This window comes from Brachionichthys hirsutus, chromosome 13 (genome assembly GCF_040956055.1).
Source record: "Brachionichthys hirsutus isolate HB-005 chromosome 13, CSIRO-AGI_Bhir_v1, whole genome shotgun sequence".
NCBI classification, from domain to species: Eukaryota; Metazoa; Chordata; class Actinopteri; order Lophiiformes; family Brachionichthyidae; genus Brachionichthys; species Brachionichthys hirsutus.
Genome location: NC_090909.1, coordinates 1,093,329 through 1,119,299, shown reverse-complemented (window position 1 = coordinate 1,119,299; position 25,971 = coordinate 1,093,329). Strand labels below are relative to the sequence as shown.

Sequence of the window (25,971 nt, the reverse complement as noted above, 5' to 3'; positions counted from 1 at the left end):
TCTCGTCTTTCCTTTTGTCCAAAAACCTCATTACTTTGTTAATTTCTCTGCCGGCCGCCGTCAACTTCTCGCTGCACAGAATTAATACCTAATTTACTCGAATACTCAGATGGGTTCCATTCAACACCCCCCCCCAATCAAGGTGTTTCCAATCCCGCAGGGCTTCCATTCTTGTCGGGCTGCGGGCGCCACACTCCGTTTCTGCTACGATAAATCACTGTCGGGTTCGTCTTTAGAATCCCTTTTGCGTTGGCGTGTCGCTGTAAAGCGTAAAGGAAATGAAACCCGTGGGTTGCCTTTCCGCCCCCCCCCCCCCCCCCCATGAAGGTCTAATGGAGGGCGGACGCATGCTCGCATCCTGCTGGGGAGACAATGGACATATGGACGTCATTACTCCACTCAAAGCAAAGTGCTGCTGAGGCTACAGTTTTACTCCTACCGGGTTCAGGGCTGGAGGGGGGGGCTAATGCACGCCGAAGGGTTGGCTTTACGTAACGGTGCAACTTACCGCCGCCAGCTCCGAGCGTTTAAACAGTCAGGAAAGTCAGATTTATCTTTATAAAGCTAGTCCTGCACTGCATTCAGCAAAAACACAATTAGCATAAATTAGCCTGGGACGAGCGGCTTTCTCACGTCGGGCTGTTTTTTGTGACGGACAGATCTTCATCGGTGATTGTAATTACGGGCTCCTCGATCGCGTTTACCTCGTCCTAGAAGTCTGTCAATCCAGTTTTAATCAAACTTTCACGCCGCCAGCGTTTCAGAACGTTCAGACGAGTCAAGTCGTGACGCCGTCCACGGGGAGGCGGAGCGGCGAGCGCGTTGGACGCAACACGTCGAGTTCACGTCCGAAACATTCCGCGGTTCAAATTGTTCTCCGTTGTCTCGTCAGTCTGTGCTCGATTTTTCTCTTTTTTCTGTCGTCGATATTAAAACATCAAAATAATGAATGCATAAAGAGACAAAAACAAAGCCCTCGCCGTCTGATTGAGGGCGCTTGTCAAGAACATAACGATGTTTGCCAAGTTTAAGGGGAATATAACGCATTTCTGGCATCAAATTTCACTGTGATTTCATGCCAATTGCGTTTTGTCCAATTCATCTGCAAATGTAAGAAGAAGAAGAAGAAGAAACAGCAGCTGACTTCATAACGGGCCTGGAATAACTAGAGGTCCATGCAGAGAGAGAACCCCCCCGCACCGCGTTACAACGCCGCCTGGTTGGTTACATCCCCCCCCCACGCCAGACAGTGGGACGCGCCGCCATGACATCGATGACATGTTTGCGCGTTGCTCTGCCCTTTAACGATGTGCCGCTCCATCCTGGGGGGGGGGGGGGCGCTCGCTGTGCTCCTAGCCTTCCCTCCTCCTGGCGAGGAGGCGCAGTAATATATAAGGAATGTTTTAGTGGCAACTCATCTCACATGATTTGTGTAGGAGCTCATAAAACGTCGCCAAGCGGAACTTTAAAGGAATGAATTCGTGTGGATTCGGTTCCCTCTGTCGCATTGCAGGGATCATAAATGTGTTTAGAAGCGGGGGGGGGGGGGGGGGGGGGGGGCTGGCTGAGGGCTTCCTCTAAACTCCCCATCACTGCTAATGACAGCAAAGCTATTTTACCGTGAAAGTGCGCAGAGTTCGTGCCACCGCCAGCCTCCCCCCCCCCCCCACAGACTTTTTCCATGACATAAATAATAAACACATTTAATTAAATGTGCTGCATTCCTGCCTAAATCCTAATTGATTCCCTTAATTGAGCTCCCATTTGCTTTGGCGGTGTTTGAATGAATCAGCCATTGTCTCGACGCCGTGGAGCATTTAGCTGAGCTAATCCTCACCTGCCCGAGCAGCAGGGAGGAAGCACAGCCACGCACACGCACGCACACGCACGCACGCAATGGCTATAATTACAGCCTTCTCATACTGGAGGCCCAGCCCAGCATTAATTATAACAGCATAATGCAATCACAGCAAACTGTGACAGGATTTCCTCTCATTGATCTCTCCCCCCCCGGACTGTGGTCGAGTCACCGAGCCACCGAGCCACCGAGCCACCGAGTCACCGAGCCACCGAGTCACCTAGTCACCGAGCCATCGAGCCACCGAGTCACCTAGTCACCGAGCCATCGAGCCACCGAGTCACCTAGTCACCGAGCCACCGAGCCACCGAGTCACCGAGTCACCTAGTCACCGAGCCATCGAGCCACCGAGTCACCGAGCCACCGAGTCACCTAGTCACCGAGCCATCGAGCCACCGAGCCACCGAGCCACCGAGCCACCGAGCCACCGAGCCATCGAGCCACCGAGCCACCGAGTCACCGAGCCATCGAGCCACCGAGCCACCGAGTCACCGAGCCACCGAGCCACCTAGTCACCGAGCCACCGAGCCACCGAGCCACCGAGCCATCGAGTCACCGAGCCACCGAGCCACCGAGTCACAGAGCCACCGAGCCACCGAGCCATCGAGCCACCGAGCCACCGAGCCACCGAGCCACCGAGCCACCGAGTCACCGAGCCACCGAGCTGCTTCTTAGTGGCGTTCGAGGACGGCGTCTGGGTCTCCTCTTCCGAACGGAAGCTCGCCGTCTCCTTCTTGCGACGACAATAACCGTTTTACCAAAGCGGGAAATTAATTGCGAGTTAAAAGTCCTCCTCAGAGTCTTTTGCTGTTCTTGAACTCTGCTCCTCCGTCTGTCACCACGGCAACCCTCTCTCTCTCCCTCTCTCCCTCCGTCAGCGTCTCTTTTTCTCATTAGTGGAGTTTTCTCTTCATTACCCTCACGCCACAGTTTGGTCTCTTTCTTCCTCTTGTCAGAGAGCGTAATTGGGCCTTTACGTGTTGGTGATTGTCTCAGGATTCAAATCACTGGGACAGACACGTCACCCCTGGACGCGCTCTTCCCATCCCTTAACCTCCCTGAACTCCCGTCGGGAGACGACGAAGACATTTCGGTCGAATCCGAAGAAGAGTCTCAATCTAATGCAAAATATATGACAATGGTGTTTACGCAGAGCGACTGCATAGAGTCCACGTGTCTTCCTCGGGGCGTGGCAGATGTCCGGTGGAGACACATCATGTCTCCACGAGGCTCCGGGGCGAAGCATCTGCACACATCTGCAGAAGGAGCAGAATCCCCCGTTGCCTCGTTATCTCCTCCAGAGCGGCTTCGTGATTTATTTACCTGCTCACCACATGCCGCTCAGGCAAAAAAGGACAAGGGGAATAAAGGGAGAGAAGATGATGAGAAACAGACAGAGGGGAGAATAGGAGGAGGAGGGACAGGTGAAGGGAGATTGGGGGGGAGGCAATGAGCGAGAAAGAGTGTTCAGGCGATGATAACACGCTGATGATGAGAGGAGCAGGTGGAAAGACATTCGGTTGTTGTTTGTAGCCTGAGAGCCAATGACAGGCAGGAGGAGGAGGAGGAGGAGGAGGAGGGAGAAACGAAAACAACCCGAGTGAGATTCAGGAAACTCATCGAGCTTTCCAATCAGGAAGGGATCAAATCCGCACAAACCCAAAGCCCAAGAAGACAAAAAGCTGCACTGAGGGAAATGGAAGTAAAACAAACAGGAAGCGATCCAAATAATTCTGACGGCAACCGAACGCAGCAGCCGCTCGACTCAACTGTGGTTGGTCCATTTTGACCGGACGGAAAGGTGCGCAGCTTTTTGTTTGTGATGCTGCTGAATTCTGATTGGTTCATGACATCACTCTTTTCCAATACACACCAGCAGGAATGTGTTTTTACAGAAATGTAAAAATTTAAAGCTTCATATTAATAATAGAGGATTCATTGGTGGAAGTTATTCGTGTCTAAACCGTCGGACCGGCTCTTTATACTTACATCATCGCATAAAAACAAACTCACTGCTCTAAACGGACCTCGAATGTTTCTATTGTACACGAACGTGAAACGGCCGAAGCATCCAAACGAGCGTGAAGTGCGTGAATCTTGCTGCGTGGAATGATTAACCCCATTTGTTTCAAGCATTAGCTATGGAATTCCCCGTGTTTGAAACCACCAGACGGGTAGGCGGCGAGGCCGTGCTCGCCAAGGTCAAGCCCGGGGTACTCGGAGATATCGGCTCCTGCGAGGCGGCGCTTTTATCCACGGCCAAGACTCGTGCAGCTCCCCGGGGGGCTGCCTCTCCTCCCCATGCCCCCCCCCCCCCCTCTGGATCTGCAAGCTTAGCTAACTCAACCGTGTCGACACGTCTCCCCGACGGCGTCCGTGGGAGCCCTCGCTGGCTTTGCTCCACAGGACGCACCCCTCGCTCTCGGCCCGTTCCCGACCCTGCATGCCGGCTCACCCCAGAGCTTCGTTGGCAGTCACGTCACAGCCGAGCCCATTAATTGTCTGGGGGGGGGGGGTCTGCGGATCGTGCCACCGTGTTCCACTGACTTCTCTGCAGCTGCATTTTGGGCGAAAGAGACCTTGTTCAGACCGACCGAAGTGCTAAATGACCGTCTTAATGTCACCGGGGAGAACAATGGGCCATCTTTCAATTTGGCCCGAGCCGATCTGTGGCGGCGAGGTAAGAGCTCGATAGAGGGCGGAGCTTTTATGCTGCAGGAAACCCGCTGACCTTTCCCTGTTTTCTGACGCACTGACTCGATTGCCCTTTTGAAAATGCTAATACCGAACGGTTCTCGGGCGAAACGGGTCCTCCGAGGAGGCCCTGGGTGCGTCTAATGAAAGGGTGGAAGAGGACGACAAGCGGCGTGCGTTCAGAGGGCGCCGTGTCAGCTTCAAGGGAAGCGGCGAGTAAAACGCAAACTGGCTGCATTCATTATTCCGCCGAACATCTTATCTGCAGCAAATAAGTCGCTTTAAATACTCAATTAAGTTCCCACACGAAACAAAATGGTCGCCACCTGAAGCTAGTTTATCAAGATGCTCTCGTTTCCCTGCTGAGATTCGTTTCCTCTAATGTCACCTGCCCAGAGCTGCTCAGTTTCTTGAGCTCGGAAGATAAATAAATATATATATAAACACAAAGAGCAGCTTAATTATTTGCAATTTTATTCATCCAGTGGGCTAGAAAGGTGTGCAAAAGGCAACGGCAAGCATAATTACCTTAATGGAAGAGTCTGATGCGTGCCCTTTGCAACACAAGCACCTCTTAGCAGCCAAATCAATAGCACAGCACGGCCGTGTCCTCGGCGGAGACGGACCCCCGTCTCCGCTATCGACCACCGATGATCACAATAAGCTGCTTTGATGAAAGTCACATCACCACCAATAATGAGGCATCTTCAACATTAAGGAAACTAGAAACGACTTCTCCGGGGGTTTCAATCCGTTTGCTTTCCGTCTCAGCTTTTAAAGAATCACATCGAGCCGCAAGGAATTCAATCTGGCAGAGCGCTAAATCAGAAATTAGAACAAGAAAGTCCAACGTCTCTGCCGGAGTGTCGCCCTTGTCCACGCTCCTCCTCAGAGACCGGAGGAAATAGAAACGAGGAGGACGCAGGATTCCCAAGATGGCTGCCGCACATCTGGCCACACTGAGCTTTAAAGCAGATTATGCTTTACTCAAAGTCTCTCCCGAGGCTTGTTCAACACCATGTGCGACAGCGTCAGCTGTGTGTCACGGAGATTGCTCGGCTCATTACTCCTCCTCGCCGGACTGCTGACTAGCATTGCTCCTCTGAGACGCCGCTCCTGGCCTTTGGACAAGCGCTTACAGCACAGAGTGTGAGGCCGACCGAAATAGCGCTCGCATCAGCTGATGGGGGGGGGGGGGCAAGGTATGAAACCAGAAAAAGAGGATTAAGTTCGTAATCTATTTGAATGAAACACGTAATCTACCGTCATCCAGAAATCAAACTCAAAACAGGGACAGAAACGAAAGACAAGAAGCAAAAACGGTACTTAGCGGGTCGGTGACAATAATGTTAGCTTGTCTCGGACGCATCTGCTCCTCCTGTCAATCCCACTGACGCGCACACACACACACACACACACAGAAACACACACGCGCCAGACAGTATGGCGACTATTCAAACGGCTCATGAGGTCAGTCATCTCCTTCGTCCCTGCAGACGGTCAGGGCTGACACAGTGACCCAACGAGGGCGAGCTTTGGCATCGCTGGCTGGGATTGGTCCAAAGCCTCCGTGTGACTCATGATGGGAGTGTTGAGTGTGAATTTCAGGGCGGTCTGCCATGTGTCGCTGTGGAACTCTACAGATACAAGACGACCAGGACCGAAGTCTCATTTCCCAATCAATCGGATTTTGGGGGATAAGCTCGGATCATTCGCCGACATCTGCGCTGGAATTTGCAAGGACGGTAAATTGTGTTTGGAAATAATGCCTCGCTCTTTCTTGAACATGCAAATACCAGATGGAGTTTGCAACATGGCGCATAAAGACAATGAGAGAGAGAGACGGCGTGATTGTTTCCACGGAATAATGGATCGCTTGGACTCGGCTCGGCACCAGATGGGAAAACTCCATCTGCTGATGAGGACAGGAATGAGACAGTCTGCGGCGATGAGAACGGTTTGTGGTTTGGACCGTCGTCAGAACTGAGTCCCAGTGAAATCATGACTCAGGGAATTTGTGTCTCGCCGAGTCACCGTCCACAACCAGCTTGTCTTTCTGAGTTCCCATTGGCTGATGCGAAGCCACAAACGCTCCGCTGCGTTTCTTTTTCCCAAGGTAAAGGTCGATGCCCGTGGCAGGACTTGCTCCAGTGGTGATGTGACATTTCCACTCCTCCTCGGGGCTTTGATTTGGCCTGCTCCTCCTCCACCCTCTCATCCAAAACGCTCCAATTCCTCAGGAGCAATATCGTCTGGTCGGCGAGAAAAAGGTCGCATACGCCATTATTTCAGTGTGAACTTTTGACCTAACATTTACGGAGGAGCCCCGGGAAACAAAAATGGCCACCGGTGCGAAGGAGCGGCGGGTTTACAAATACTTAATGTATTTCTGGATGACGGACGGATGGATGGGATTATCGACGAACGACGTCTGTATATGGAGACATGGGATCACGAGGACGTGAGGGCTAAGTGGTCAAACATTGATCCGCCCTGAAAGGCGCGTTTTAAAGCCGTTTACATGCTAATAATAACAACCGTTCTCCCGCTACAGGCAGGATCCGTCCAGCCTCCGAGGCTCCGACTCTTCCGCCCGACTCTTCCGTTGGCAGCGACTCACTCTGCCAGCCACTCATCTTTGCTCCGTCATCTTCCTGTTAGCATCGTTAGCAGTGATGAAATGCAAAGCGAAATCTTTGCATCCCGGAGAACGTCGTTACGCTAGCCCGGAAGGAATGAGAGGCGGGCGGACGTCCGCCTTCCAGCCAATTAAAGCATCTCTGCGACACCGTCTTGGCTCGGGGAGGAGGAAGGCGAGGATGAGGAGAGAAGCCATCCTTTATGACTACAGTGAGATGCTTCCTGGATCGATGCTCGTCGTGTGGTCGGTCTGGGCTGCTGATTTCCGCCTGTTTATTGACCCGGCTGTTCTTTGTTTCCCCTCTGAGCTTCACAAGAACAGACCCTTTAGCATCCTAGACCGGTCCCGGCCCACGCTCGATGTCTTTGCATCAGGCTCACGTATGCATTTTTAATTGGCACTCTGCTATAAAACATTCAGCGCCTCGTTTTCCGAGAGACGACGACAGTTGCCTTTCATGTTCCAACTTGTATGAAAGGCATTTCTCATGTGGCTGAAACACGATTTAACGTGTTGTAGTATAAAACCCACGACATTCGGGCTTCATGTTTCCTAAGCTCTCTGCTTCATCTGAGTGAAACAGAAGCGATGTAATCCCCTTCTGCTGCCATGTGTCTTTCGCTGCAGCCTCTCCTCCCACCTCTCTTATATTATATTAAATCCTGCAGCGCGTTTCTGTTTTAGCTTCGGCTGTAAAAATATTCTTTATAACCGCCATCCTTTTTTTTTTTTTGCTCATCAGACACACGCTGCTCCGCCTTTGTTTCCCTCTCCTCTCCTCAATATTTCATTCCGTTGAGCGTGCATCTATTCTCGGCACCCCCCATGTAACGCCGTCTGATTGTCAGAACATCATTTTCTACCATTCGACACCCAGCCACTCTCCCAAACCTCTGTATGCCCCCTGGCATCCCAGGTGGAGGCTGTTTTTTTTGTTTGCCTTCTAAGCCAATAAGGTTCAGTCTATAAAGTTTAGATTTAATTTATATTCCACTTTTTCTCTTCTCTTTGTGCACGCAAATCATTTGTTGTAAAGCTGTATGAGCTTGGTGCTCCACAAATAGACATAAAAGTTCATAAAGAATTATAGCTTAGCTTCCGCCGTGAAAACCAGAAAGGAATTTAACTTTCTTGTCTGAATAAAGTTTCACCGAACAGAATAGTTCTCATCATTCCTTCTACTAAAACATGGTCGTCCGCTAAGATGTGACCCTATGATACGTTTCACCACTGCTAACGCTGCGTCGTTGCCACCAGTTCCAGGACAACAAACAACACAAACAAAGGAGGAACATCAGGACGAGGCTCAGACGCCTGATGCTCTATGATCATTCTCCGTGAGTCTAGTGACGCTGGGATTTACATGTTCAGTGATCGTGACACTAACGTTTAGTACCTGTACACGTCTGCACACATAACTTATCATTTCAATTTTACAAGCATTAAGTCAGTGAATATAGTAAGAAATAGCACAATATAACATTCATAACCGGGTATAATATATGAAGCAGCTCAAGGCCTCTAATAAAAGAAAAGGAAATCTGCTGTTTATTCCTGCTTGCTTTCCAATCCTTCATATTACAACCACATCTGGATTTATTAAGAAGTACGACGCCCTTAATTCAGTCCGGCTCACTCTGAATATCATTTCATTTCCTTGCTCCTTCCACCCCTTCGTCCTGTATGACCATTTACCAGCACCTCCCTCCTCTCCCTAAACACTCAGCCCTTATCCCGACACCCACTTGCCGGCGTGCCCTTTCATCACGGCGCGACGCAGAGGAACATTGTCCTTGATTGCTTGGCAGATGCCATTATCCTGGGCTTATATCTTCACAATCACATTAGCCATTTGCACAGCTGGGTACTCACTGAAGCGAGACAGGTTAAGCACCGCGCCCGAGGGGACGAAACGATGGATGCCCACCTGAAGCTCAGGCCAGCACTCTCCTCAGCACCATGCCATTACAAAAAAAAACACTGTAGGCCTGTCTTCCATTTAGCTAATAGCGCCATGCCTCCTTCTGCATCTTCGCCCTCAACATGTCATTTAAGTCTTCTTTAACCTTCTCTACCTGCCTCTTTATGTCAGAACTCCGCCTACCTCCATCTATCTGTGCATTCAGGATTTTCTAGCTCGTCCTCTCAACTTCTTATCCATCCCCTGGTTGCTTGGAGAATAAAGGGTTAAAGGGGACTCTATAAATGCAAATTGAAACCCAAATGGAAGAAGTGAGGTAATGAGGATGAGGATGGCTTGCGCTCTTCTTCTGTTGTCGGTACTTCTGTCACATTTGATTTATATTCAAAGTTTGACATTTCGGCAGATGACCCGATTAATCTTGTTTACCGACAGAGCCACCGGACAAACAAGTCAATGAGAGAAAACCTTCTTTTAATCCGTTAATTTTAAAGATGAAAAGATTCCAAAATGAGACGTAGAGAAAAGAGGAACAAATGGGCGATGAAAATGTGAGAAATCACAGACAGAAGCCGGACGGAGGAAGAACCAAGAAGCACCACCGAAGAAGAAATCAACATGTCTCGCGCTGGAATATTGCTTACGCTGGGAATGAAGTCGGTAGGAAATCGATATGGAGTAAACAAGGATATATGAAGGTGTTGAGGCTGATTGATGATAACAAATGATCGGAATAATCAATATGCCCCACAGCTGCGGTTCATGAATTAATCACAAAGGGAGCCATAGTCAGGGTAACGAGTCGGTTACTGCTATTGCACCAGCGCCAGGGTTCGGATCGGCGCATCACATGGTGCAAAGGTACAAAAATTCATGTGTTCTGTATATTTGGGAAGCTTCACTCGGACACACACGCACAAATACACACTCCTGCACACGACGCATCATAAACATGCTCCGCGGGCTGAGGTGCAGGAAACATATGAAATGTCACTTCTTCTTTTTCCCCGTCCCTCTTTCATTGGAACTGCATTTTCGCCGCGCACAACAGGAAGTGAGCGATGATCCGTTCATTAGAACATATTAGAATACGCTCTCTATACGCTCTATTTTCCTCCGGGGAAGCTCGGAGAAAAAAGGATGGCAAATGTTATCGGATGGACGGATGTGATCCGGTGGAGTCATGCGGAAAGGTGCCAGGACAGACAGAGGGAGAGTTGGACAGGGGGGGGGAGGCATAATGCTTGCTCTTTCATCCACCCCTTTACTCACGTCGCCACGGCAACAGGCCTGAGGGCACTCAAGAGAGGCGTCATCAGTGACAAAAACAACAGAGAGTAAAGCGGTGAGGCGATGGAGGAAGCAGGCGGCAGACCTTCTCCCCGGCGGGAGTCTGACCTTCATGGACTCATCGCAGAAGTGTAATGAACATTTGTTCATCACTGGAGGTCATTGGGATTAATGTTGGGGTCGCCCGGCTAAAGTCTCACCAGCAGCGACTGGGAGCGTGTTTGTGGGTGTGAATATCACAGATAGCCCCTCCAAAAAGGGGGCGCCATTACGAGAAATGAAATTGGCAGAGTTAATCAAACTGAGGCGAATGCTTAATATTTGGAATGAACTGAGCTGTGAACACTGCAGGCTGCCGTTAGGACAGATAGAGTCAAACCACCAGTGGCCAAATTAAATAGGTTAATTAAAGTCACCCCCACATTCTGTATTTCAGTGTTAAACACGGGTGTGCATTCACACACACACACAGAATTACCCACACACAGGTGCTATTTCTATGACTAAGGGGTTTCCATGGCTGCATTAATTTCAGGATTTTAATACGATTCTAAATTCTAACTGTGACCCCTATTGAATGGCGAATCTAGCATTTAATGATTACAATAATCTAACATTAATTTTAATGAAATCGTCATTTCATAGCAGCTTTTTAATACTTTTTTAAAAAATCCGTTTTGGACAGCCCACCAAAGATGGGAAAGTAAAGTGTCTTCACGCTAAAAATAAAAAAAAGTCCGTCGCCAGAGTCAGAAATGCATTAGCTGGAGATGATTGGGTGTCAGCGTCAAACCCGTACTTCTTCATTTTCTGCCCATAACAATCCCAACGATCACGCCTCGGCTTCCGGTCCGCGGGCCGCCCAGTGCGGCATCGGGCCGCCTTCCAGCATGGTATAATGGCATCTGTGCCCTGTTCAGTCAACATCTGTATAAAACAAGCACGACGCCGTACCGGCAGCAGGACGGGTGTGGGTGTGATGCTAAACAGATGCTATGTGTGCTACCTACAGCTGGAAGATTTAAAAGCAGCTAGCAGCCGCTAGCAGCCGCTAGCAGCCTCAGCTCTGTGAACACTCTGAGAGCGCAGACCTCCGCCAAGCGCCTCAGTCGCACTATATTGTGATTTACACCTAAAATTGCTCTCCTACATTTATGTTGTCTATATTTTTAGATTCCTTAACTAACAAACCTTCAGCAATTGGATTCTCATTCAGAAGTTATTCACAAAAAGCACACTTTCAGATACAAGGACTACGAATTCCTCAGCATCTTGGTGAAGGCCAGCAAAAACAGAGATATTATTGAAAGTGTCCTAAAACAGAATCATTTTGTTGTGAAAGTTTACACCGATTTCAACTGGATCTGCCTCCTCGGGTATTAAAGACAGAACACGCGGATATCTCTAATATTAAATGTACAGGAGGTCAAAACGCAAGTGTACAACTGAGACGTCGAGGAACAAATTGCTGCAGAATATACGGGCACGTGACGCCCCGCCCCCTCCATCAGAGGGCGGGCTCTCGTGGCGTTGGGTGCGCAGCGCGTGGCTGCTGCTGCTGCTGATGAGAGGAGCGGCGGGTACCACAGCATCCAGCGGAGGAGCGGCGACGCGCACCGACGCGCACCGACGCGCACCAACACGCACCGACACGCACCGACCTCGGCTGTCAGCGCTCCTCTCCGGCGGAAGCCGAATCTCAAAACTCGTGACGGAAAAGTGCGCATCAGATTCGGAGCGAGGGAAGATGTCCAAGCGGGTCTCGTCGCGCATGAGCGCGTAACCGGCGAGGAGAAGCTCCGAGACGCCCCGCAGAGGCAGCCGGGAACTTAGACGCGCGTTGCTGACCTCTGGGATGTTGTGAACGACACGCCGCCCGGTGCAGAACGGAAGGAAGACGGGGAACCGGAACCGGGACCTGCTGCGGGATTATGGCTCTGTCGGCGTTTTCCCTCAGCCTCGTCGCGCTGGCGCTGACAAGCGTGCGTCTATCGGGAGGCAACGACCGGCACGCGGTGTACTGGAACAGCTCGAACCTGCAGTAAGTGGCCGCACCTGCACGTCCGCCTCACCTGTCCGCCGCGCCGCACCGCTCCGCCGCTCCGCTCCGCTCCTCTTGACTTGTCGCGTCTTGCTGTTCGTCCGCTGCAGCGGCGCGACGCGCTTTCTGCAGTTTGCAAGTCCTTGCAAAACGGAACCGGATGCGATCAACAGCTGTTTGGTTGAAGCGCTTCCGTTGGTCCCTGAAGTCATTCTGAGCGTGCATCCCAGCAGGGGGCGTTCCTCTGGCGCTGCGTCCCAGCTGGGGCCCCCAGAGCGCTGCGCTGCTCTGCGTACCCATGTTTAGTTCATCGCCATCACACCGTGAATCACGCACCTGCACCCACTCCACCCACAAAGGGGGAGGTGGCTTCCCTCAGGTGAGCGCCCCCCCGCCCTTGCCCACCTGAAGCCGGCTGGCTGTGGGGGCAGAGATCGATGAGGATTCTGCTGCCTTTGTCTTAGCCGACAGTAAATCCATTCTTATACCCCCCCCCCCCCCTCCCCTATCTGCTCCTGGTCCCTCATTCACCTCCACTGGTCTCAGCTGAGCGTACGCAGATAGTCGATGATCTTTCTGCCTTTAAGTTGGGATTTATGCGTTTAAAAGACAAATATGTGCTGATATTAATGGCTTCAAAATACTGTGTGTGTGAGAGAGAGAGAGAGAGAGAGGAAGTGCAGGTGTGGGTCTCCACGCCTGCATGCTCCGATCCTCCTCTTCCTCCTCTTCCTCCACAGTGAGATACAAATCTCCTAAATAATGCAGGAACTGACCCAGTTTGCAGGAAGCGGCCGAATCCTCGGCGGCGACGGCAGGAATGCTGATGGTCATCAGGCTGCAGAAGGCCTTGGGCTTCCTGACGCTTCCCCCACCGCATGGAACCCGCTGAAGGCCTCGCTCACGCCTTCATCCGGCCGTCGGGGAGGGGGGTGTGGAAATGGAGCCGGAGACCAGGGTCCCTCGGTGTCGAACGCCCGTCAAAGGCTTCCTGTTTTCCCCTCGGAGGCAGCGATTGGTGCAGATGAGATCGCTTCGGAGCCTAATACCAGACGGGGAGCGTCCTGCTCTGGCGTCCCATGGAGCGTCTTGCTCTGGCGACCCAGTCGGGGAGCGTCCTGCTCTGGCGACCCAGTCGGGGAGCGTCCTGCTCTGGCGACCCAGTCGGGGAGCGTCTTCCTCTGGCGACCCAGTCGGGGAGCGTTTGATTCCTCGCAGCTTCTCCGCGGTAAACAACACAAACGATGTCTTTGAGCTCTTCCCGCCGACGCGGACAATTTGAAACAAGATGTCTCCATTATCATAACTCAAAAGCGATCGCTCCGAGTGCTTTGATAACGGCCCAAGTCCATCACGCCCCCCCCCCCCATTAGAAAGCGTGGCTCTGGCTTGCTCTCAGCAGAGCGCCAGGCCAACTCGTTACAGATGTCTCTGCTAATGGCTGGCTGAGGCGGGGAAAAACACACACGGGCCATTAAATCGTCTCACATCTGAGGCCATCTGCCAATTAGAGGGGGGGGGGGGGGGACATCTTGCACCCAGGCAGGACTAACGGGGGGCACCGCGGTAGCCTCGTCCGCCCACGGGCAGCGCCCCGTTACTCCTGCCACCTCCTGCCATTAGGCGTTTGGCCTCATGGCAGGCCGCATGTCGGCATGATCAAAACGGCGCCCCGGCTTTCATTCACTCTCCCACCCCCGTCCTTAAATCACGGCGCCTCAACAACGGCCTCTGACGTCGCAGGACACCTGAGCGGAGCGTGGAACGCACATCCCTTTGCTAAATTGGCGTTCCTTTGACCGCGCCGCGTGTTGGAATGTTCTCTTGCCTCGTGTTTCCTCTGACCACATGATGGAAAACTACCCCCCCCGGCCCGGCCCCCAGGACGCCATCATCGTGCTAGGAGATAAATGATTGCTGTGACCAAGAGCGTCCCCGGGGGGTGTTGTGGCGCGGCGGCCCGGCGGTGCTGTCCTGCTCAACAGGCTCATTAACCTGTTTGGGGGGGGGGGGGGCAGGGAATTCTGAAATCCCACAGGGAAAGTTGCAGGATATTTTAGGCCCAATCCCCTCTTGGCCCCGCCCCTCCACTTTGTGTGGGGGTGGAGGGGGAGTGGTCAAGTAGCCCCTCCCTCTCTGCTCAAAGAAATGCACAGATGTTATATATATTTGCAAATTACAATATAAAAGATATATTTAAAATAAACTGATTTAATGTAAATGAAAATGTTACTGGATGTTTTTGCACTTTTTGTGATGTTTTCATTTATTCTTCGAGGTCAGATCTGTCTCCCTTTGATCGCTCTATAGAGCTGCTTTAACGATTTCAAAGGACGCCTGGGAAATCCAGGAATCCGATCGGATTTCCAGCAAGGAAAGAAATGTGCTGTGGGAGTGAGAGACCCGCCTGCTGGGGTAATTATCCGGGGCAGAACGGAAGCGATCCGCTGACGGCTTGACGATGACGCGTCTCATTTCCTCGAGAACCATTTCGACTGCGACCCCTCTGTTTGGATGAGGGGGTCTGGAGGGGAGGGACGCTGGAGGGTGATGGTTCGGGTGAAGACGAGGAACTGTTTTTGTTTTTCCCGTTAATTACCACAGACAGCGAGTGATGGAGAAGACAAAATCTGTAAAGAGACGAAGGGAAAGAATGTGTGAAGAGTGTTGCTGTGGGGATGCGGGTGGGCGTCATTGAGAGACGGACGGAACGCGGGGAACGTGGAGCGATCCGTCTGCAGGCGAGAGACTGATGAGGTCAGGAAGGCGGGTTCTTTGTTCTTCAGCGATGACGCTGGCGGGAGTTGATCTGTGCTGATGTGAGCGCCGGCGTCCACCTGCCCCCCTCCGTCCGCCTGCAGCGCCGTTCATCCGACCACACGGGCGCTTCAAACGGCTTCAGATAGCGTGCAGCGTTCACCCGGTGAGAATGTGTGAATAACACTTATTTAAGGGTGCAAATCTGCTCCCTCTCTCGCTACCTCTAATTTGCAGCCATTTAAGGTGCTTGGGTACACGTGTGTGTTTTTATATTCCTTATACTTTTGTCAGTATTGGTGCTTTCACCTGGCTTCAGAAGGCGTGGATCTGCAGTGGAACGGATGCCACGGCTACGGCTGGGCGCGCTGATCAATGCATTTATGTGGTGGCCGATGGGCCGAAGGTGAACGAACAGGCTGAACAAAAATGCAACGAGGCCGCTCTGTGAGTAACGATCAATCTGTGTGCGTCGGGCGATCGATGTCCAAATGCATTTTTAATTGGATTTCAAGGTGGTCAGGAAATCGCTGTGATGCGTGGGGGGGGGGGGGCTCAGCTCCTCGACTGTTGCCTTGGAACGGCGTGCTGGAGGATTGATTATCGGAGGATTGTCAGGAAAGCGCTCCGTGGAGGCCGAGGCGTTGGACGTGGATTCAAAAAGGACAACGAGTTAATAAAAAGACGCCGCTGAGCACAAATGGAAAAGAAAATGTCAGTTTAAATAGTACACCCCCCCCCCCAAAAAAAGGAAAAAAAGATGAAAAAACAAAGGGTCGCTTGAATAGGAAAGACTCAACGTGATTCCTACAGAAGATGGACAACATAAATAGTCTCTCGCCTCTTGTTTGGATTCCGAGTGCTCCAGAGAGTCAAAGGTCACGTGAGAACATCTGGATGCAGGATTGGGAGCAATGCTTCCCTCCCTGCGTCCCATTTTAACGCCGGCTAAACCAGGACTTCCCGTCTAATCGTTGGGACGTCTTCTCCGCACCTGAAGTCAGCCTAGAAAACTTTGCAGCTTAATCAACCCGGATTGGAATCAATATGAAACAAATGGAAGCGGTGAAGAGTTTGTCTACTCTGTCCCGTTTCAGTCGCTGTGTCTTTTCAACTCACCATGGTGGGAAATGGGCAGGTTTAGCAGGCCGATGCATCCCGATGAGGTGGGGGGGGGGAGGGTCCAATTATTTGAGGATGAGTTCTCTGATGAGCATTCTATGGTTCTAAAAACTGCACCTCGGCCGCGGGAGCTCGCCCTGATCCCAGGCAGGTTGAACCAATTCCAAACTCGATGATTTGAATGCAAATTCCTCCAACAAAGAGGGGCTTCCAACTCCCAATTACGCTGGGATTTAGCTCTGCGGTGCCGACCCCCCCCCCCCCCCCCCCGCTGGGAAATCACGTGGCGGCTAGGATGGAAGCGGCTGCCACGCAGGCCAGAAGATCGAGCCTGGCGATCGCCGGCCGGCCGCTGGCTGGGGTCTGAGTTTTCGGTCTTGTTGCCCGGAAAGCGATCTGGCAGCCACGGCGGTTGGTTAAAATCACCGCTGCTGTCGGCGAGGCAGAGGGCGCGTCTCCTGACGTGCGCCGATCTAGCTGGTTTTTCGCGGCAAGCGGCGCCCGAGGAGTTATCGGTGTCCCTTCATAAAAAGGCGGCGAGCCAGGACACGGGTTTGCTCTCTGTCGTATCTCGTTCCGCGTTCATTTCCTTCAGGTGTCGAGCCGTGACAGGTCCTCGCTCTCGTGCGCTCAGGTGCTTAACAATCTGCCCTCGCCGCTCGGCGGATGATAGCGCTCTCATTTTCCTTAGCTTCGAGTCGGGGCAGGGTAATAATTATAATCTTCTGTTATAATTGAGATTTCTTTTTCCTTTTTGAGGATGTAATTATATGAAGGTCTGAGACCCTTCGGCAGCAGTCGTCTCTGTAATGAGAAGATTTGAAGAAAATTGAAATTTCAGAATGAGTTAAAGCAATTTGACCCTTCAGCAGCCGCCGCCGCCAACTTAATGCCTCCCTCTTATATTGTTAGAGGGAACATTCCCGTCACTGCATCTTCAAGCAAAAGTGCCGTGTTCCAAAAAATGAGGGCCAGGTCTGTGGAGCTTGGAAGCGTGATGTAAGTGGACTGGACAGGAAGCTACCTACCTAGATGAAACTGGAGGGCTCATATTTTCACATTCTCCCCGGTGAGGCCCGCTGGAATAAAAACCTTTCCTGATCTGTTCACATCTTTTGAGATCAGACTTTTCTCGAGGATCGCTGCGGAAGCAAACAGTTCCGTGCACGACTTATCGCACCCCGGGTTCATTAATTAATCTGTGATGGATAGCCACCGCAGTCACACGCACCTCGGCTCATGCCAGGGTGATTAGAGCGTTACAGGCAAGTGATGTGCGACTTGGAGGGGGGGCGGGGGGTGACGTCTGTGAAGCTGACACCTCACCTCACCTCACAGCACCTGAAAATACGATTGTCAAACACCTGGAACGGACACACACTCTAAACTTTATTGATGTGAACAGCAGCTTATCTTCTCAATCTTTCTCATATTTTACAGATTTTTTTCTGCCTAATTTTACCTGCTTTTCGATTCTGCTTCATTTGATTCAGATCACCGTGTTCACATCACTGAATTCAAGGGTCCTATATGTGATGTATGGAACTGAAACGTCAAGGGAACAAATTAATTCTCCTAAATAACGTCAGTCTTTGGACCTTGACAAAACCGTTTATCCTTTTTGCAGCTCAGGCAAAATCTATTATCGGTGTACATTCTAAATGTTTGACATTTAAACTCTTATTTATACAGACATCCAAACACTAGAAAATCCAGATTCAGTGATTGGACGGCAGCCTTCTTATTTTATCTCAATAGAGCCGTTTAAATATTCTGACTTGTTTAAACTAAACAGACGGCGGTGGCGCACAAAGAAATGTTTTCGTTTCTGATGTCACAAATATGATGTGAAAATTGGAATCGACTTCAAACATCTGTTGCTTTGTGATGACGGTAAATTCTGCTCCTGGTCAGCAGACGCTTTGTTCAAAGGCAGGATCGAGGTAAAGCGGCGCTAAAAGCGCGGGCGTAAATAAGCAAATGTGAAACGGCACAGTCATCATTTCCATGTACAATAAGTACAGGTCGGATGCAGTGACTTGTTTTCGGCAGCAAAGGGATGCAGAAAGCAAATAATTGGAGGCTTGCGTTTCGTTTCAGGACCCAACACACACACACACACACACAGTGGAAGACTAGTACCACGCAAACCCACAGGACAACGACTGTTAGAAGCACAACTCACGCTTACAAACGGAAACTGTGTGTGAAATAAAGCAGCAGTCACGTTGTGCTGCCGTGTGAGCAAAACGAGACGGCTTCGCTGGCTTTGTGTGGAGCGCTGAAATTCCCGAGGGACCGAGCGCCAGCCCGGGGATCGTGCAACGCCCCATCAACGGTACCGCACACGGTCCAATTTAGAGAAGGTCTCCTCGGCCGGACATGGAGCGGTGAACCAGGCAGCTAAAACTACGAGTAAAAACAAACGGATCTTGTCATCCAAGTCTTTAAATGTCAAAACAGATGCCAAATATTAAAATGCACACACGACACGCACTGGCTTTTGATGCATGTGTGCTCGATAAAAGGGAAAATGTTCACTTAGCAGCTTCGGTAGCTCAAATAAATGTTGATACATTTCCTAGCATCTGTTAACAACTTTAATTCTGCCCTTGATTTTAATGGGGGACAATTGGGCAAAGAAATAGTTGCAAATTCTATCTTTGAATAATGAACGCAGACGACTCGCACTCCTTTACTGTTGCCATATCTCCAACCTCATCGTTTAATCCGGTCGCGCGTTGGTCTCCGTCAGAAATCTATTTGGAATTCATTTGCCGCCTTGATGTGTAAATTGGGAATGGTTAATACATGAGCCACGGCACACGCGTAATCGTATCTCTCTCCTCACACGTGCACGTCTTTCCTGCCTGGTGTTCTCAGACGTTGATTTGCAGGGACGATGTGTGACTCGTCTTGTACTGACATCCTCCATCAATGGGGGGTGGGGGGGGGGGGGGGGTGGTAGGAATCTTTGTAAGCAGAAACATCCGTCCGCGAATGCAGAGCCTTCGGGTGTATGTTGGCGAGAGGTTAACGAGGCGTAACGTGAGGTTAACCCGCTTTCAGACCCGAACCGATGCGGTTTCCAGATCGCTTCGCTATCTGTGGCTGCAGAGGCAGCGGCCAACCTGCTCGCCGTGCTCGCCGTGCTCGCCGTGCTCCCTTGTTGAAACAGCAAAGCCTCCTCTGGCTGTGAACCAATCGGCTGCCGCGCCTTGTTTGTTGACGTGTTTACCGGGTGGATTCAGCTGCTTGTCCGAGGCTTCGGGGCTTTGTACGGCGGACATCGCTGCACCGCCGCAGCCACGATGAAGCCTCGCTTAATGTCTGACGGGACTCCATGTGTGCGGTTCATGCCGGAGTGCGACTTGCAGCGTGTCGGTTTTTTCGTGGCGTAACCTTTTGTCTTTCTGCGTGGGAACGTTCCCAGACCGAAAACTGGAACTGGGACCAGCCCGGATCCTCACCATGCTGTGTGTGTGTGTGTGTGTGTGTGTGTGTGTGTGTGTGTGTGTGTGTTCTTACTATTAGGTGGTATTAAAGGTGTTTCGGGGTTATTTGTGTTTATGTTCCTGTTTCATTGATTGGCCGATTTTGCATCCTGGTCCTGGATCTCGTCTCGTCTGGTCAGTCCCCGGCTCCTCCGTGTGTCCTCGCTCTTTGCTGCATGTTCTCCTCGGAGGAGCAGCAGCCCTCCCTGTCTCTCCCGAGCTGAGGAGCAGCCCTCCCCGTCTCCCCGTTTTTGCTCGGCCTTCTGTTCCGGCTCCGTTCTCTCCTCGTGTGGAGTCAATGGGAAGTCCCAAAAGGCTGATTCACTCAACTGCATTGGCGTGCGTGGAGGAGAGTGGGCGCCACCGCCCTTTTACCTCCCATTAATTTATTGCTTTATTGCTAGAGCGGGAGAGACAGAGAGAGAGACTATTGAATCATTATTTAGAGAAGCGGTTGTCTCTCTATCTGGGTCCGAGCAGCCTCCCGCTCTGCTCAGCCTGCGTCTCTATTCGAGTCCTTCAACATAACATATTACGTACAGTAAGAGATAGATGGGTCTGATAAATAGATCTGCTTTTGCAGCACTTAAAGGGATTCTGTGCCACTTCCCAAGAGGAGCTGGAAGAAAAAGTTCAGAAATCGAGGTTGGGGGGAGGGAAGCGTAAAAAAGAAAATGGAGATGGAAGAGGGAAGAGGGAGATGTAAGGTAGTGCAGAGAGGTGGAGGCAGGAAGAGCCACGGGGCGAGGGGGGGGGGGGGGGGTTCGCATGGAGAGGAGAGAATATTAATGGCGTGCCAGTAAGTGGAGTATCTTTAAAAACCTTTCCTCTGCTCGTGTTGCAGCAGCACAAGAACAAGAAAGAGATGATCTGATCAATGGCAGGAATATCTGTGGCAAATAAATGAGGATTTAAGTTAAAAAGACAAAATGGCATTGATTTGAACCCCCCCAGCGGCGTGAGAAAACACGTCTGTTCGGGGTGACGCTGTTTTCATTTCACTTCCGTCTGCAGCCATCGATTATATCGGCTTTATTTCATTTCAAATAATGAATTCATTTAATTTCTGCGGGTTGTTCTCTGGAAAGCGATGCTAACTCGGCGACACTGATTCGTGTTATTGATCTTTAAATATTCCCATGTAGTAAAACCTCCGTGCTACCGCTAACGTTGCTGGGGCTGGGACGGCGTGCTATTGTGCTAAGCTAATTCATTACATTATGCCCCCGGGCAGGGCGGCGCCACCCGGAGACGAGGGAACATGGGGGGGGGGGGGGGGGGGTGGCAGGGAGAACAACTGATGAGCGCGTTGTTCAGGGCTAAATGATGTCGTGACGTGCCTGGCCCGAGGTCGCCGTGCCTGATGGGAAAAGCACGCGTGACACGCGGGATCCTGGAAGATGGATTCCTGCTGTGGGGATTGGCCCAATGCGAGGAGGTTTATTCCCTGGGGGCCCCCGACTGGCGTGAAGAACATTACGGGCCAGGCGTGAAAAACGATAGAGGGTAGAGAATCAGATTCACGTTTCTGCCGCTTGTTTATTTCACTTGATCCGGAGTAATCTGATTGGGAACGCCGGCTTTGTAGTTTCCGGCTCCTGTCGACATAAGCCCCGCCCACAGGAAGGAGGCTCTCTTCTTCTCTTCCTATCGCCCGGCTCATGAAACAGGTTGCGATCCCTTGTTAGAAGACTTTCATTTCCCTGACAGGAATTAACTTTAGGTCAAATTAGCGGTTCCAACGACTAATTTGACCCCCCCCCCCCCACCCCCCCGGGTGCCCAGCGGACCGCGGGGGCACATTAGGAAACCATATCGCTCTCTACTCTGCAGCGCCAGGGAGATACCGGCGGTTTAATCAAATGCCAGGACATTAGCATTCCTGCGCGCGCGCTAGCTCGCCGTTGCCTGTTCGTCAGCAAAAAAAAGAAAAAGCTGCTTTCCCTCGAACTCGCCCTCCTTTTCATTAAACGGCTCGTCTGCAGTCTGGATGGTTCCTGAGCTGAATCCAGTTCAGTCCCGCAGCACTGATCCCTTTCCAAAGCGGTGTCAACCTGGTTTCGTGCAGACGTGCATGTAGACGGAGGTCGAACGCCACGAGGACTTGTTGCCTCCACCCGGGTGGAGATCCGGGCGTCTTCTAGCGACCCCGCCTCCTATGCAAATGAGCATTTCTTTTTCCAATCAGCCTCACGGTTCTCTCCGAGGTGTTCGGTGGCGCCCCGGCCTTCTGCGAGGTAATTCACCCAGAATTCATTTGACCTGCGAGGTCACCTGGTGGAATGACACCTTTAATCACGACACCTTCACGGCCTCCGAGGAGACGCCAGAGGTCGGTTTGTAGAGAGGGGACCCGCCCGTTTTAATGGCAGCATGTCGAGTCGCGGTGGCACCGCTGCATGCTGGGTAATTAATAATAAAAGATTAGGTGTCAGCGTGTGATGCGTACTGAACAGGTAATTTCACCTGATGATAAAAGAAGACCTGAAGTTGTCGTTGATCGATTCATCAGGTAACCTCTGAAAGTCATTTCTCATTCCTCCTTTTTAAATAAAGTTGCCGGATCAATAATCCGAACTTTCACGTCGTGACCTTGGCAGCCATTCATTCACACCTTTAAGCAAACGATGGAAAACATTTAACGTGATGTTATATCCTTTTAACGAGGCCGAAGAATTTACCTGAACGTCTTCCCTCGTTCTCGGTTCTTCCTGCGGCGGCGGCGGCGACCATGAAAACTCATCGTTCACGCTTCCGTCAGACCGAAGTCTAACCCTCAGCCCTCATTTTCCTTCCGTGACCTCAGATATCCTGGATCTTTACCACGTGCACGTAGAGAAGTATAAAAATCCTCCATTCACCGACTCCACCTCCAGTCTGGCTGCAGAATTGATGATATATTTGAATGTGAGCCTCTGAAAGAGAAACGCTTTTCCAACACTTACTGTCAAGGTGTCCTTGAGCAAGGCAATAAAGTTTTAACGGCTCAACTAAGACTGTTTAATGGCCGCGCGTACAGGACGGGTTTTACTGTGCGCGTGCGTGTGTGTGTGCGTGTGTGTGTGTGTGTGCAGCTCGGTTCTTTCTTCATGAAATCCACGTGAGGATTCTTTACACCCCCCCCCCCCCCCCCCGGTTTAAGTCGCTCTGCGCAGACGCATATTCCTCATTTAAGTTTATTTGTTAAAAATTATGCAAATATTCTTTTCTCCGCCATCTTGACTGAGTCGTTCACGTTTGATTGAGGGAGTCGTTTTATAAAGCGGCTAATCAACCAAGATGATTCCTCCCGGTAAAGCCCTGCAGGTGTGCCCCCCCCCCCCCCTTTATCTATAAGCACAGCCCATCATTGGTATTCACTTCCCATCTTAATCCCCCCCCCCCGGCCACAGTATTTTTTTCCTTTCACTTGACAGAGGACCGCAGGTTAAACGCCGGGGGGGTGGGTGTGTGGTGGGGGGGGGGGGCGGCTCCATCACAACTAGATCTCATCCAATTAAATCCAGATTTAATCAGCCCTGCGGCCGGCTGTTGAATACACAATCTGATCGGGACGGAGGCCGGGGGGGCCGAAGACCGCCTCGGTGGGGGGGGCGCTTTATCGTATCTGCAGAAGGTTTTTGACTTTCACCTTTAATGCTTCGCCGGTAAACCCGAGACAGCGGCGGCGTGGGGGGGGGAAGATCTGCCAGCTTCACCGTTGATGCCGACGCTAAATAAAGACTGCCGGTGATGGAGCTTCTTTCTGTCTGGCGGCCATGTTGGGTGCGAGAGAATAAAAGCGTCCATCCGGGGGGGGGGGGCGTTTTCCCCTCCTTCCACCCAACTGCCTGCTATTCGCACAGGAAGCAGATCAACGGCTCCCCGGCGTCCCATCAAAGTCGGCTGTAACTGCGGTGTCACCTTCAGCGCTCCGAGGGGGGGGGGGGCTGCAGAGACCACTAATGACTCGTCACCGAGACGCCGTGCGCATTCCAGCCTTGCCGGCTTTCTGAGGTCACGACCCGAGCTTCATTCCACGCGGCTCTGACGAGACGGCGTTGTGATGGACGCCGGCCCGGCCCGTGATGCTACGTCAGCTTAGCCGCATCCCAACGTAGCACAGTTTACAGTGTGAAACGATTCCGGGGCGTTTTGGCCTCTTCCTGCCCCGGGGGCGCCGTTCCCCCCCGTTTTTAATTGCCTCTGGTGTTCGTGAGGAAGTGTCGCCCGCTTGTTATTTCCAGGTGCAAATGAGGTGAGGAGAGAAAGGTTAGCCCGAGTCCCGAGTCGGTGAGGCCACGGCTCGCCCTGCCTCAGCCTGATATCTCAAACATGGCCGTGTTTGAGCTGCTTGGTTCGGTGCCCCGCTCGGCGCCCGCTCGGCGCCCGCTCGGCGCCCGCTCGGCTCTGGCAGCCGCTCTGCAAGCCCCTTCTTTTGTATTTGCATACCGAACAAACAGGAAATTGTGTTCATTTGTATGCAAATGTGTTTGTCCCAAGGCTGGGATTTTGAATTAAAAGTTTTACCGTCCCATTAATTTCCAAATTACACACAGGCACTGACACGGGCTGCTCCGCCTGGCAGGGGGGGGGGTAGCCGACTTGCCATCCAGACTCATCTCCGTCAGTCTAGAGCTGTTCAGTTTGCCATCTGCGACGCCGATTTGCAGATTGTTCGGCCGCAACCGCGTCGGAATCGCTTCTTAATTGTCTCGCAAAAAATATGCAAAGATTTCCCCGTGATTGATGTCGGAGGATACCGGCGGAGACGGACGGACGTCGGGAGGTCTCCGAGCGGATGGCGGGCAGGAAACGCGGCGACCCAGAGGGAGTGGCGAAGGCCGTCCGCCAATCCCGACGCAGCACGCCTCGTCGGCCACGCCCTCGTGAAAATACATGTACAACTTTATGAAACATGCATGTGGCGAGGCTGACACTGACACTCGGGCTCTCGGGAGCCGCTTGTCTTTGACATAATGCTGCTGATCGGCAATAACATCGCTTTGATTGATCGCTCTCGACGTGTGATGGGAGTCAAAGTTCGACCCAGACCCGTTGTCAGATTGTTATTCCTCGAGCTTCATCCAGTTTGTCTGTAATCCTGCTGACAAACGGTCAGAATCAGTTTGAGGCGGGCCTCGACTTACCTGTGGAGTCGCCTGTTCACCTGTTTATGGTGGCGGAGGACATGAGGCGGGTTTCCACTCCACGGAGAGGTGATGACGTGGCGAGCCGTTTCCTCCGTCCTCCGTGCAGGTCGGCGCCCTCCTTGTCGTAATTTGTGGCCCGAGCAGACGTTGGCGCTGAACTAATGTCTGGAAGAAAAGATCAATTAATCAGAGGACGTGGAAAGGATTGATGGATGTTCTCATCGGAATGATTTCTCCGGGCTCCACCTTTTTATCTCGTTTCCTTTTTATTATTATTTTAGCCCCGACCGAACTGGAGACACGAGAACAAGGATTCCACCGGCTGCCGACTCGGTACTTTTACTGCTGCATATTATCTATGCTGCTTTTTTCAGATTGTATTTTGTTCCCAAAAATGCTGCATTTGCTGTGTAGAAAAAGGACACACACACACGCGCACACACACACACACTGCTGTTCACTAATTAATAATGCATGGTGCACATCTGCACACATGCAGCCTTTTGGCAGGCGCTTGATGAGCCAATGGAGACGCATCATTCCGGACGGAATGACGGAGGCCGGATGCTCGGTTAGCGGCGTTCCTTTATGGCGGGGGCGTCGACTGCATCTTTTAAAAGACAATCGGGGTTTAACTATCTAACCTGGAATGAGCCGACGGACAGATTCCTGCTGGAGAACGCTGGATTAGACAAAGGATCGGGAGAAGGGCCGTTTCCACAACATTGGAAGCTTCTTTCCATTGATGAGTCACGTGATAAGGGTCAACAATCAGGGAGCTGTTCCGTGAAAGCAAAACGGCGTCTGACAGCGTCCCTGCATTGATGCGGGGGGCTGATGTTAAATGTAGTCATTTTATCACTCGGGATGAAACAATATTTAGAGCATCTATTCTGAGGAATAGTTTTTCAGGCAGCCGTTTATTGTTTCCCACTGGGAGAAATCAATTTGGAATTGATCCGGAACAGATGGGATCAGGATTGTTTCGCACCTGAGCAAAACCATTTTCAACACTGGAAGA

At 51.6% G+C, this 25,971-nt stretch overlaps 1 protein-coding gene across 1 annotated transcript in view; it reads left to right on the top strand.

Annotated features, from left to right (window-relative positions):
• The first annotated feature begins 12,335 nt into the window (after nucleotides 1-12,335).
• Nucleotides 12,336-25,971, top strand: part of LOC137903231 (ephrin-A3-like) — a 20,805-nt gene continuing 7,169 nt past the window's right edge. The window contains 1 exon segment of the mRNA XM_068747372.1: nucleotides 12,336-12,445. Within this exon segment, the coding sequence (XP_068603473.1) occupies nucleotides 12,336-12,445 (110 nt within the window).